The following is a 14,613-nucleotide window of genomic DNA, read 5'->3' as shown; positions in this document are numbered from 1 at the left end:
ATGAGACTTATAAGAAAAACAAAAAAACAGGAGAAAACCTTTCTGACCTTGGTTTAGGCAAAGATTTCCTAGATATAACATTAAAAACAAAATCCATAAAAGAAAAATTGATAGGCTGGGCACAGTGGCTCATGCCGGTAATCCCAGCACTTTGGGAGGCTGAGGCAAGTGGATCACCTGAGGTCAGGAGTCCAAGACCAGCCTGACCAACATGGTGAAAAACCCTGTCTCTACCAGACACAAAAAATTAGCCGGGTATGATGGTGTGTGCCTGTAATCCCAGCTACTTGGGAGGCGGAGGCAGGAGAACCACTCGAACCCGGCAGCCAAAGGTTGCAGTGAGCCGAGATCGTGTCATTGCACTCCAGCCTTGGCGACACAGTGAGACTCCGTCTCAAAAAACAAAACAAAACAAAATTCATAAATTGGACTTCACGGAAATGAAAAACTTTTGCTCTTCAAAAGATACAGTTAAGAGAATGAAATGAGACAAGGTTAAATATCTTAAGATACAGTTAAGAGAATGAAATGAGATACACTTAAGTATCTTTTCTTTTTTCCTGTCTACAAAAGATGCATTTTTTTTCCTGGTCTAGATTATGGCTGGGTTTTTATTTATTTTAAGTTTATTTTTTAATTGATAAAAAACTGTAAATATTTATAGTGTGCCACATGATGTTTTGAAATATGTATACGCTGTGGAACGGCAAAATCGAGCTAATTAACATATGTATTATCTTACATACTTATCATTTTTGCGTAGTGAGAACATTTAAAATCTACTCTCAGTGATTTTTGAAGTATACAATACGTTATTATTAACTATAACAGTTAAGTATCTTAACTGTAAAAAAAATAGAGTTAAGAGAATGAAATAAGTCACAGACTGGGAGAAAATATTTGCAAGGCATACATTTGATAAAGGACTTGCATCCAGATATATAAGAAACTCTCAAAACTAAATAACGAGAAAACAAGTAACTTAAAAAAAATGGGCAAAAGATTTCAACAGATACTGCATGCATCAAAGAAAACAACACAGGCCAGGTTGGTGACTATGCCTACAATCCCAACACTTTGGGAAGCCAAAGCGGCAAGATCATTTAGGGTGAGGAGTTTGAGACCAGCCTGAGCAACATGATGAGACCTCATTTCTACTAAAAATTTTAAAAATTAGCCAGGCATGGTGGTGTGTGCCTGTAGTTCCAGCTACTGGGGAGGCTGAGGCTGGAGGATTGCTGGAGCCCAGGAGGTTGAGGCTGCAGTGAGCCATGACTGCACCACTGCACTCCAGCTTGGGCGACAAAGTGAGATCCCATCTCTAAAATAAAAACAAACAAACAAACAAAAAAAAACAAAAAAAACACAATACAGAGAGCAAATTAGCGAATAAGCACATGAAATGATACTTAACATCAGCCGACAATAATATGCAAATTGTAACTATAATGAGCTATTACACATCTATAAGGATGGCTAAAATGAAAAAGATTGGCTATACCAAGTTTGGTGAGGATGTGCAGCAACTGGATATATCTATGGAATGTAAAATGGTACAATCGCTTTGCAAAACACTTGGGCAGATTCTTAAAAATTAAATATACATCTATCATATGATATAGCCATTCAATTTCTAGCTATTTATTCAAAAGAAATGAAAGCATATATCCACACAAAGCCTTGTACATGAATGTTCACAGCAACTTTAATTATAAAGTCCCAAATTAGAAAAAATACAAATGTTTATCAACAGATAAGTGGATAAAACAAACTGTGGTATATACATATAATGCCAACACTATTAAGTAACAAAGAAGAAATGAGCTATCAATATACAGAACAACATGAACAATCTCAAAGTAATTATGCTGAGTGAAAGAAGCCAGGCAAAAATAGGGTATATTCTGTATGATTCCACTTATAGAAAATTTCAGAAAATGTAAACTAATTTCTAATGACAGAAAGCAGATCAGTGGTTTGGGGTAAGGGGCAGAGAGTATCGGGGAAAGCTGAGCAGGAGAGGTCACTAAGGGGCATAAAAATTTTGGGGAGAATGGATATGTTTGTTATCTTGATTGTGACAATGGTTTCATGGGGAAATACATATAAAAACATCAATATGCACATATCAAATAATACAGTTTATCATATGTCAATTATACTTCAATAAAGCTGTTTTAAAAAAACAAAATAAGCTGAATCAAACAATGGAATAATAAACAAATCAATGAAAAAAAATCTGCTACAAAGGCTTCTGCATTATCCCTGTATTTCCTGTTTTCATTATAAAGAGAAGGAATTATAACATCTGTTTCATGCCCCAGAGTACACCCTTAACCTTTGCTGTCTCAAAATACATGCTTTTGGGTGTGTGGATGGGAATAGGTCACCTCAAAACTGTCAATTCCCATAAGAAAAACAAGATAATGTCCAAGCGCCACTAATAACAGCAGATTTAATTGGGAAGAACTGTCATTTTCCTTACGAAGGACAGCATATTATCAGTATTTCTTTCTTCTTCTTTTTTTTTTTTTTTTGTAGAAATGGGGGTCTCGCTGGGCACGGTGGCTCACGCCTGTAATCCCAGCACTTTGGGAGGCTGAGGCAGGTGGATTACGAGGTCAGGAGTTCAAGACCAGCCTGGCCAACATGGTGAAACCCCATCTCTACTAAAAATACAAAAAAACTAGCCGGGTGTAGTGGCGCATGCCTGCAGTCCCAGCTACTCGGGAGGCTGAGGCAGAAGAATCGCTTGAACACGGGAGGCAGAGGTTGCATGGAGCCGAGATTGTGCCACTGCACTCCAGCCTGGGCAATAGAGGGAGACTCCGTCTCAAAAAAAAAAAAAAAAAAAGAAATGGGGGTCTCATTATGTTGCCAAGGCTAGACTCAAACTCTTAGCACTTCAGGCTAGGAGTCTGAGTCTAGCCTTGGCAACATAATGCCTCCTGCCTCAGCCTCCCAAAGTGCTGGGATTATAGGCATAAGCCACAGTGCCTGGCCTTATTAGTATTTCTTGCTTTATGGAATATATCTTTGTTCCTAAATGGATGGATGGACTTTGAACCTATGTTCTAATAATAATAACCAACAGTAAATGAGCACTGAGCACTTCAATTATCATTTGCTATCTTCTCATTTGGTCCTCGTAATAACTATAACATTTTACCGACAAAACTTACAAGGTAAAATAATTTGTCTAAGATCACACTACAATTGAGTGGCAGAGCTCAAACCCTAAGTCTGTCTCACTTGAAAGCTCACATTCCTAACAGCTACACTTAATTGAATGTTCGGGTTGATGGTTTTGAAGAGTGCCTAACAATTATCTTTATGCTTCTTTTTTGAAAAACCAGGAATCCACGTATAAACTTTATTCAGAGAGAGCAGGAATAGGCCAGCACGGTGGCTCATGCCTGTAATCCCAGCACTTTGGGAGGCTGGGACAGCAGAATTGCTTGAGCAGGAGTTCGAAACCAGCCTGCGTAACATGGCAAAACCCTGTCTCTACAAAAAATACAAAACTTAGCCAGGTATAGTGGCATGCCCTGGTAGTCCCTGTTACTCAGGAGGCTGAGGTGGGAGGATTACTGAAGTCCAGCAGGTTGAGGCTGCAGTGAGCTGCACACTCCAGCCACTGCACTCTAGCCTAGGCGACAGAGTAAGACTCTGTCTCCAGAAAAAAAGAGAGCATAGGAATAAAAATAGCCACTCTAGGCCAGGTGTGATGGCTCATGCATGTAATCCCAGCACTTTGGGAGGCTGAGGCAGGTGGATCAGGAGTCAGGAGTTCAAGACCAGCCTGGCCAATATGGTGAAACCCCATCTCTATAAAAATATTAAAAAATTAGCTGGGTGTGGTGGTGCATGCCTGTAATCTCAGCTACTCGGAGGCTGAGACAGGAGAATCACTTGAACTCAGGAGACGGAGGCTGCAGTGAGCTGAAATCATGCCATTGCACTCCAGCCTAGACAACAGAGTGAGACTTCATCTCAAAAAAAAAAAAAAAAAAAGCCACTGCAACTCTAAAAAACATATTAAAATGTGGCCACAAATGGTCACTGATTAATTCATTAACATGTTTTATAATAAAGGTTATGAATACTGTAAATATAAAAACCTTGTAACTCAGTAACCTAAATAAAGTTCTGTTTTCACCCTAATATCCCAGTTGGGAACTAGACAGAAATTGGACTTCTGTCAGTTATAGCCTATGTTCATGTGTTCATGTGATCTTTATCAATGATCGAAACCACCCATCCCAATCTTAGAAGCTCTTCCTAAAAACCATCTATTAAAATGGGATCATTTTTGGCCAAAGGACTGTTAGGTCCAGGCTTACGGGTGCCAAAGAATGTTTCAACTTGAGTCCGTTTAAGACTTTCAAAGATCTGTTATCAAGCAAGCTAATATCTGATTTTTTTAAAAAATGCAAACTGTCTTCACAGGCTTATTAGTATAGGACAATGTATGGTGATTGCTAAGTTCAATTTTACCTTTTTTATTTCAGACCAGTCTTTATAATAATCTGCTTCCATAATAAGTACAAGGCCACGACCAAAAGCAGATGTTAGGCTATGGACTTATAGTGAACTTGTGATGTTATTTTTTTTTTAATTTTTGGTGCCACAACTTGGATACAAACTGAGGTTGCTGCAGGCACAACACAGAGTACTAACCACTATATGATCATAGCTGTGATGTTCTTAAGCCACAGCACCTTCCATGGTTAACTTTTATTTTGTTTCCTATATTTTGGCACTGTCATTAGATCCTTATGATTATTTTTTCAATAACATTTTCAGTGAAAGTGAATTATTTATTTCAACAAAGACATGACATTTAGATTTTTTCATTTTAACCCTTTGTGGCTGAAAAAACTCACAACAGTTAAACCTATAGAATGATGTATTACATAATCTCATACTCTAAATATACTTCTAACTCTGTCATGTCTACAACATTTTTGCCTGTAAATCTTCTTGCTTGGGGAATTTTGCAACAGCCTTTGGCCAAACACAACAAAGTTCTATCCTCGGTTTTAAAAGAGTTATACCTGTTTTATGATTGAGGCATCAGTGGAAAGGAATTCAAGACTCCTTAAGTTAATTGCACATGAAAGCTGTGATATTTCACCATTTATCATTGTATAGATGATTTAAAGAATGCTTTAAAATAAAGCAATACCAATAAATGCAAGGTGGATGCTATTTAGTCACAGAAGCCATTTAGTGTGGCTTTGCATCAGATCTAAGATGTGCAGATGTAATATACCCGATGTGGAATATTCAGAAATAAACTATTTAATCTAAATTTTATTAGCAGTCAAATCTATTTTTCAGATTTTTTAAAATGGCCATTGATTAACCTTCCTTTATTCTCCTCTGGAGCAATCACAGACTATGGTAGGAAGCCATTTACTAGATTTGCTTGGAATTAATGAACTGAGGCTTTCCTGCTGAACTATGTGGTTCTACTCTCTGCTTCCCCCAGACAGTTCATGAGCAATGTAATTTGCTTTCATTGTAGAGGGTATTCCTTTAGTGTTCTTATTCATGAAATTAAAGTAATAAAAGGGAAAGATGTTCATAAACCAGGTTTTTTTTTTTTCCTGACATGATTCCTTCTAAAACAGAAAACCACTTTAAATAAAATTTAATTAGGACCAAATATAGTATAGGTACCCTCTGTAACAACTAGATTTGAAATATACAAGACACTGAATAATGTGTTACATTATTTTCTATTGGCTTTCCCTGGTTCTGTGCCAAACATGTCTTGGCTGCAATAGAGAGTGAGTGAGGAGGATTCTGGGAAGAAAAAGAACATAATTATGGGGGGCTCTAGAAGAGTATAGCTGCAATCTGGCACTTTGCAGAAATTTTGGAATAGGAATGTAGCTCTTTTACAATTCTAACTCTATAGGTAAGGTCAACTTACAGCCTATGGGAACTTTACAACACATCCTGAAAGAAACTCAAGCCTTGCCAGAGAAGTGACAGTAAGCCATATGGTTTTGTTTAGAGATATAAGGTTAAAGAATAGATTTTATGTCCAGACAAAAATCTATTTTGAAGCTAGGGAGAAAATAAAAAGATAAGCTTTTTTTACTGGAAACAAAAAAGAAAAACAAATCATAGCTATTTAGAACAAAGACCAAAACCTTTTCAACCCACTAAGCATCAATTAGGAACCAACATTAAAAGGAAGAAAATTGGTAAGTTGCCACAGTAGTTCATAAAGTCCAACAGGTGTTTATTGTTAAGCAAAAGCTATACAAATAATGCAGTAAAATCCTGATACACTGGGAACCAAAACAAATAACAACAAAAACCCCCCCAAAACTCCTAAATAAAATGATACTTCAGTTTAAAGAATGCTATGGCAGTTCCTTTTCTCAAACGAGTGAAACAATTTTAATCCCAGCTGCCCCCTATTTTATCTAACAATAGATTGTTTAAAGATATGTCACTTCTAGTGAAGCTATTCATTTCACCTAAACTGCACAGAGTTAAGCCTCAGAATAATTTTATCACCTACAGACCATATGCAGACTAAATACAACACTTGTGCCTGATTCTGAATGGTATCTTATATCAAAATGCTCCCTTAATTTTAGCTCTTGCTTCTCAAGCTTCTCTTTCAACTTATCAGAACTGCCTATAGTAACCAAAATTGGATTCATGAAGAAAAAAATATATTTTAGGAAAACATGTGCAAAAAGCATCTAAGCATCTGTTAGCATTAAAACCAGAAGGCAGTGTATGCTGCAGAGCACATAAGAAGAGGCTTTAAAATTTAGTAATTCACAACATCCACTTAGAAGTATTATGGTAATCTTTTAAAGTAACACACCACAATGGTACAATCATTTCATTTGTTCAACAAATGTTTACTGAGCATCTACATGCCTGACACTATGCTGTGTGCTGAGGATACAGTGATTAGTAAATAGACACATAAAGCACTACAGGTTTGTACAGTTTCTAAGGCTGAAAAGCAGAGAGGTTATCTTGGTAAAACTATAAAAGAGAAAACGAGGTCATCCTCTGATTTTTCCATTAGAGGCAGCTGTCACCTCCACTCCTACCCTAATTATGAAGGGATTGAGACAGATGATAAATGGCAGAAAGAAGTGAGAATAACAACAGGCAATTAGCAGTGAGAATTAGAAATGGGCTAAAACTACCAAAAGTAAGAATTCTTAATCTGGGGTCCAGGGAATCCATGGATGTTTTCACGGGATCCTTGATCTCCCAGATATTATATTTCAAATTTTGATATACGGATGTATATACATTTATTAGGAAGTTGCTCTTATCAAGTCTCAAAGGGGTCAGCGTTCAAAAACAGCTAAAGGCCACTAAACTAAAAGAATGAAATTCTGCCGGGCACGGTGGCTCACGCCTGTAATCTCAGCACTTTGGGAGGCTGAGTGGGGGCGGATCACTAGGTCAAGAGATCAAGACCATCCTGGCCAACATGGTGAAACCCTGTCTCTACTAAAAATACAAAAATTAGCTTGGCATGGTGGTGTGCGCCTGTAGTCCCAGCTACTCGGGAGGCTGGGGCAGGCACTTGAATGCGGGAGGCAGAAGTTGCAGTGAGCCGAGATAGCGCCACTGCACTCCAGCCTGGCGACAGAGTGACACTCTGTCTCAAAAAAAAAAAAAAAAAATGAAGTTCAAGGTCTAGACATCAGATCGAGAAACTAAGGGAACTATATTGAAAACAGAAAGGTTTCACCAGTGTCCCTAATAACACACCACGTAGGTGGCTACCTATAGTAAGTATCAGTATGTCCTCCATTTAATTTCAATGGAAACTACAGAAATACCTTAGTTAAATAAATTACAACTAATGAATGACTCAAAATGTATGATGACCTCTCTCTTTTTTTTTCTTTTAACATACCTTTAAGGCTTCTATAACAAGGTCCCTTGCTTCAAGTTCTCCTTCAAGAACACTAAATAGTGTCAGGAGTTCAGGCTTGCTGAGCTTTTCCAGATTCATCTTGAAAGCCTGAAACAAAGGTAACAATCAGACAATCTCCAAAGACATAGTTAATTTGATACAATTAAAGAAAAAATAAAGTGAGAGATAAGAGCAATTATAGTATCAAATGCCTTAATAAAGGAAATAGTTGAAATTAAATAGAAATATGTTTTCTGATGTTAATCACAAACTGAGCAGCAACAGAAAGTAAAATTCACTTTAATTATTGATTTCACTATCACTCACAAAGATCAATTTTTCATCATATTTCCTCCAGACATGTTTACAAACAAACATCCTAGAAAATCTCAGAAAGAATTAGCCGCTAGGGCTGGGCGCAGTGGCTCACGCCTGTAATCTCAGCACTTTGGGAGGCTGAGGTGGGCGGACCACGAAGTCAGGAGATCGAGACCATCCTGGCCAACATGGTGAAACCCTGTCTCTACTGAAATACAAAACATTAGCCGGGCATGGTGGGGCACGCCTGTAGTCCCAGCTACTCGGGAGGCTGAGACAGGGGAATCACTTGAACCTGGGAGGCAAAGATTGCAGTGAGCCGAGACCATGCCACTGTACTCCAGCCTGGGCGACAGAGTGAGACTCTATCTCAAAAAAAAAAAAAGAATTAGCCACTAATTTTTCAGGTAAAATTGTGTTATAATGAATACTATTTCTCTGAAAAATTGTTAGACCATCAAAAGATTTCCCAGTTTTAGACAACCAATTTCCAAAACTGTATATAAAACATTCTGATATCCCTCTTCAATTGGTTAAAATAAAATTTGGGAAAAGAGATAATGTTTGGTGGGAGTATGGGAGAAATTTTTCTTTTAAATCGTCTACTTTCACAGACAATAGCTAACACAATATTTATATTTTATATAGTAAAATAGATTTAATTCAACTATATGCAAACTTACTTTTAAATGAATTCTCAAAGTATAGTGTTTAAACATTTTTTTTTTTTAAGACAGGGTCTTGCCCTGTCACCCAGGCTGGAGTGTAGTGGTACAAACATGGCTCACTGCAGCCTCAACCTCCTGGGCTCAAGCGATTCTCCTGCCTCAGCCTCCCAAGTAGCTAGGATCACTAATACATGCCACCATGCCTGGTTAATTTATTTTTTATTGTTTGTAGAAATGGGGTCTCCCTGTGTTGCCCAGACTGGACTCAAACTCCTGGGCTCAAGCGATCCTCCCATCTTAGCCTTCAAAGTGCTGGGATTACAGGCATGAGCCACTGTGCCAGGCCTGCTTAAACATCTTAATTGGCTAGGCTACTACAAACTGAATTTATCTGACTTGGTAAGTTCACATTTCTCTGAGAATCTGCATGTTCCAAAGTATGTTAAATGGCAAATTACAAACTCAATCCTTTCTACAACACTAATTCTCACAAACCACATAAAGATAGAAGTTAGACTGCTGTATAATCTTGGAAGAACCTTCTGACCAGTGTGTATGGTAAGATATATTTTATAATTTCCAAAGTAGAACAAATATTTCTCTCTCCACTTTTTATTTTCAAATTGCCAGTCTTATGGAAAGTGAATCACAACATGACCAGTTCACACATCCTCCAGTAATTTATCACTCTTACTAAATTTTTGGGGGCACACAAAAAAAGAATTGATTCCTTCCAGAGCTACTGCTTTTAAGTGAACATGTATAAAATGCATACTTCACTTTGTTGTTAGACTGTGTTCCAGGACATGCTGTCTAAGTCTTTTAAAGCATAGTAAAACATCTTTGATGTAACCTCAGCTCTAACTGCTAATTTTCTTTTTTTGAGACAGAGTCTCACTCAGTTGCCCAGGCTGGAATGCAGTGGGGTGATTTCGGCTCACTGCAACCACCGTCTCCCAGGTTCAAGTAGTTCTCCAGTCTCAGCCTCTGAGTAGCTGGGATTATAGGCAACCACCATCATGCCTGGCTAATTTTTGTATTTTAGTAGAGATGGGGTTTCACCATGTTGGCAAGGCTGGTCTTGAACTCCTGACCTCAGGTGATCCGCCCACCTCAGTCTCCCAAAGTGCTAGGATTACACGTGTGAGCCACCATACCTGGCCTTTTTTTCTTTTTCTTTTTATTTATTTATTTTTTTGAGACAGAGTTTTGCTCTTGTTGCCTAGGCTGGAGAGCAATGGTGCAGTCTTGGCTCACTGCAACCTCCGCCGCCTGGATTCAAGCGATTCTCCTCCCTCAGCCTCCCAAGTAGCTGGGATTACAGGCACATGCCACCATGCCCAGCTAATTTTTGTATTTTTAGTTGAGACAGGGTTTCACCATGTTAGCCAAGCTGGTCTCCAACTCCTGACCTCAGGTGATCTGCCCACCTTGGCCTCCCAAAGTGCTGAGATTAAAGGCGTGAGCCACCACACCCGGCCTCTATTTTCTAATAAGTGAATTTTAGCAAATAGTAAATGATATTTACTTTAGTATCAGGGATATATCTCATAATATTTATTTTAAAAATAAAAACAAAAACTAAAACAAAACTAAACAAAAAAATTCTAACAAATCTAATAAAGCTACACTTTATTAGAGGTTATATTGGAAAGAACATGTAGCTTGGTAGTCAGATGCCACATCTGCATCTTCCTAGTTGTGTGACTGGGCAAGTTATCTGACTCCGTTTTCTAATCTGTCAAAGGGGGATGATGATATTTAACTCATACGGCTGCTATGAAGATTAAGTTAATAAATGTAGAACATCTTACCACATTGCTGATACCTGGCTTCATTATTAACGGTTTCATTATTAGTAACTATTATCCTGTCTCATTTTTCAAAAGAATTTAAGAAAGGCACCATCAAAAATTGCAGACAGCCAAGATTGATGACCTCGGAAATAACTTCAGCTGCCCTTTTGCAACTGGGAAGTCCTTCTTGGTTCTATTTTAAGCTTCTAAGTAAAAATCAAGTATTATTTGTTAGATTCTAATAAAATAAAAAGAGGTACATACACAAAGAACTAAATTATATTGTACTTAAAGTGTTCGATATGTAAAATGAAAAAAAAAGTCTGATTTGTTAAGATAAATATACATCCTTATGAAAGAGTAAAATTAAAACAATCTTCAGAGTCACTTTAATTACAAAACAGTCCAGCCTAGGCAAGAAAAAGTTCTATTCCTTGTCAATGACAAAAAAGAATTCTTTTATTATTTCTGTGTTTATAAATCACTTCTGCACACAAATGTTAATAACTGGAACATTTCACTAATACGTCCCAACTCGGCTGGGCACGGTTACTCATGCCTGTAATCCCATCCCAGCACTTTGCGAGGTGGAGGTGGGCGGATCACTTGAGGTCAGGAGTTTAAGACCAGCCTGGCCAACATGGTGAAACCCTGTCTCTACTTAAAATACAAAAAAATTAGCCAGATGTGGTGGCGCACACCTGTAGTCCCAGCTACTCGGGAGGCTGAGGCAGGAGAATCGCTTGAACCTGGGAGGTGGAGATGGCAGTGAGCCGAAATTACGCCACTGCACTCTAGCTTGGTTGACAAGAGTGAGACTCTGTCTCAAAAAAAAAAAAAGGTACCAACTCAGCTTAGTGTCTACATGAATACAATACAAATATTACACAGGAGGAAAGAAAAGTCACTGCTATGTAACGTAAGAACCAACAGATCTGTTTTTGCATATTCCAATAACCACTATTTATAAGTATTAAAATTTAACAATTCTTTCTGTTCTATGCATTTGAATGTAATCTCAATATATAGACACTGCAATAAATTTTTGCCTGAAATATAAAAGAATGACAGTAAAACTGCATTAGCTTTTAGGATAGCAGTGATATTCTTGGAGGTAGGGGTGATACTGACCTGATAATTAGCAGAGTCACACTTCAGTCCTCAAGTATAAACTTACAGTTTTCTTCAGTAAAAAATTGGGAAAATTGCCAAATATATTTAAAATGCCATTAGCATGGTGGAAATTTGTCCAATGCTGCAAAATAAGGAGAAATTTATTGTTCATGTGATTATATTATAAACAACTTGGTAAATCCCATTAATGTCAACTGTCATCGCTGATAAGGTCTGACAGCTGTAGGTTGATAATGACAAGAAAGAAGAAAATAGCCAGTTCTTCAAGTTGAAGTTGAATAATATATGAAAAATACCAGGAATCTGACTTCCCTTTTGCAACTAAAATAAGGGAAGGTACAGGCTTTTGAGATCTTTTCTACTTTAAGATGTCCACTGCCATTTTAACTTCTGACTTTTCTCTTCCTGAAATGACAAAAACCTAGTTGCTTGAATCACTTTTTTAAACTGCCAAATTCATATAAGGAATATTCTCATCTCCTCACCTCCCAACAATCCATAAACAAATCAGCCTCTTAGCATCTCGACTTTGTCTATAAAGGCTGATTACACATCCTCACAGTCTATAAATCTGAAATAAAAACCACTTGTAGACAAATTGTGTGGATACATTATCATACACTGTGGTATAGCCAGCTATAGCTATATATATTTTTCACATTTATGATCAGATGTTAAATGTTAAATTATATGTAATTTTTTGTTTATGATTTCCTAACAGTGTATTAGACCCAGCAAATTTTATTACAAATGATAGGCTTTAAATTTTATTTGATAAAATGTAATCTTTGCCTCGTATTTTAAGGCACTAAAAGTCTGAAAGCCCATTTGAGTTGCTGAAACCTAACAGTCAAATGGGGACAGTGTCAAAGGAAGAAATAATGCTGCAGTAAGTCCTTGGTTGTTTCATTAAAACAAGAATCAGTAATTAAACTAATTACAAATCTCTCAAGTTAGGACAGGAAGTATGAGTTTGACAGATTTTTGGTATGCCAAATTGTGTCTATAGACTCATTCCCTACTTATTTTCTAAGTAAGCTGTCACTTGTCATTTTCATCATCAGTGACTCTGAAGGACAAGATCAGTTCAACTAGATGCTCAGCTCATTCCTTCCAAGACCCAAATTACCTTAGAGTTTAGACACAGATATTTCTATAAGTCTATGGACTCATTCCCTACTTATCTTCTAAGTAAGCTATCACTTGTCATTTTCATCATCAGTGACTCTGAAGGACAAGATCATTTCAACTAAATGCTCAGCTAATTCTTTCCAAGACCCAACTTTCCTTAGAGTTTAGACACAGATGTTTCTAAGGAATGCTACAGTCTATAAATCTGAAATAAAAACCACTTGTAGACAAATTGTCTGGATACATTATCATACACTGTGGCATAGCCAGCTATAGCTATATTAAGCTTTATAGTTTTCTCAATAAAAAATACACATATAAATATATACAATAAAAAAGATAAAGATATTTGTCTTTAAAAAAGATATTTTAATAGCCTGGAAAAATAAATCCATTTAAGGGCTAAGTATAACACTTTTTTTTTTTTTTTTTTTGAGATGGAGTTTCGCTCTCGTTGCCCAGGCTGGAGTGCAATGGCACGATCTTGATCACCGCAACCTTTGCCTCCCGGGTTCAAGCTATTCTCCTACCTTAGCCTTCTGAGTAGCTGAGATTATAGGCATGCACCACCACGCCCAGCTAATTTTATATTTTTAGTAGAGATGGGGTTTCTCCATGCTGGTCAGGCTGGTCTCAAACTCCTGACCTCAGGTGATCCCCCCCGCCTTGGCCTCCCAAAGTGCTGGGATTACAGGTGTGAGCCTCCGTGCCCGGCCTACACTTATTTTTATGTTATCAATAAGTGATTTCAAATGAGCCTGCCCAGCATACCATTTGGTCTATTCACAGGTTTCATCCCACCATGAAATCTTAGGCCAACAGCCAGGACAGCATGAGTCTTTTTTTTTTTTTGAGACAGAGTCTTGCTCTGTCCCCCAGGCTGAAGTGCAGTGGCGCGATCTCGGCTCACTGCAAGCTCCACCTCCCGGGTTCACGCCATTCTCCTGCCTCAGCCTCCCGAGTAGCTGGGACTACAGGCGCCCGCCAACATGTCCGGCTAATTTTTTGTATTTTTAGTAGAGACGGGATTTCACCGTGTTAGCCAGGATGGTCTCGATCTCCTGACCTCGTGATCCGCCCGCCTCGGCCTCCCAAAGTGCTGGGATTACAGGCTTGAGCCACCACGCCCGGCCAGCATGAGTCTTTTCTAGATGAACTTTCTTGTGCCAACAGTCAGAAGTTATGGGTATCAAAAACTGCATCCCCCCGACTACCCCACTGTGCCTCCTTAACTGTAGTACTGATTTTGCCTAGAAGTATGTTGGTGTGGCTTGGGCTCTCTGGATACTACCCGAGCTCTACTCATTCTGGTTTCGGTTATGCTTCTTATTTCTTGAAGAACTCCCAGTTTCTGCTTTGGAATTCCGACTTAATTCTGTAAGATAACAAGCATTGCTGCTGCCATTTTACCATATAGAGACTGAGTGGCAGAAAAAGAAACACCCCAAACAGCTTCTATAGCCATGTAAGCAGTAGGACATGGCAGGGCAGGGTGGAGTACAAGCAAGATGTTTGTCTGTCTGTTATCTGGGTGTGAGCATATCTACATAGAACTGAGGCTTTATTTCTTTCCAGGTGGTAGGTTTTTCCACATAAGGTAGGAAAACAACATTTTTAGATGAGGCTTAGATAGTTCCTGACATAAAAATGC

At 38.1% G+C, this 14,613-nt stretch overlaps 1 protein-coding gene across 2 annotated transcripts in view; it reads right to left on the bottom strand.

Moving 5' to 3' along the window:
• CTTNBP2NL (CTTNBP2 N-terminal like) overlaps positions 1-14,613 on the bottom strand; it is a 64,573-nt gene that overhangs the window by 36,704 nt on the left and 13,256 nt on the right. For both annotated transcript variants that reach the window (XM_063625699.1, XM_063625700.1), the window contains exons 2-3: positions 11,829-11,952; positions 7,916-8,023 (exon numbers count right to left, since the gene is read on the bottom strand). In XM_063625699.1, the coding sequence (XP_063481769.1) occupies positions 7,916-8,014 (99 nt within the window). In that variant the 5' untranslated portion in view covers positions 8,015-8,023; positions 11,829-11,952. The remainder of the gene's footprint in view (positions 1-7,915; positions 8,024-11,828; positions 11,953-14,613) is intronic.

This window comes from Symphalangus syndactylus, chromosome 12 (assembly GCF_028878055.3).
Source record: "Symphalangus syndactylus isolate Jambi chromosome 12, NHGRI_mSymSyn1-v2.1_pri, whole genome shotgun sequence".
Classification (NCBI taxonomy): Eukaryota; Metazoa; Chordata; class Mammalia; order Primates; family Hylobatidae; genus Symphalangus; species Symphalangus syndactylus.
The sequence above is the reverse complement of the archived record's forward strand: the minus strand, read 5'-3'. Positions and strand labels throughout refer to the sequence as shown.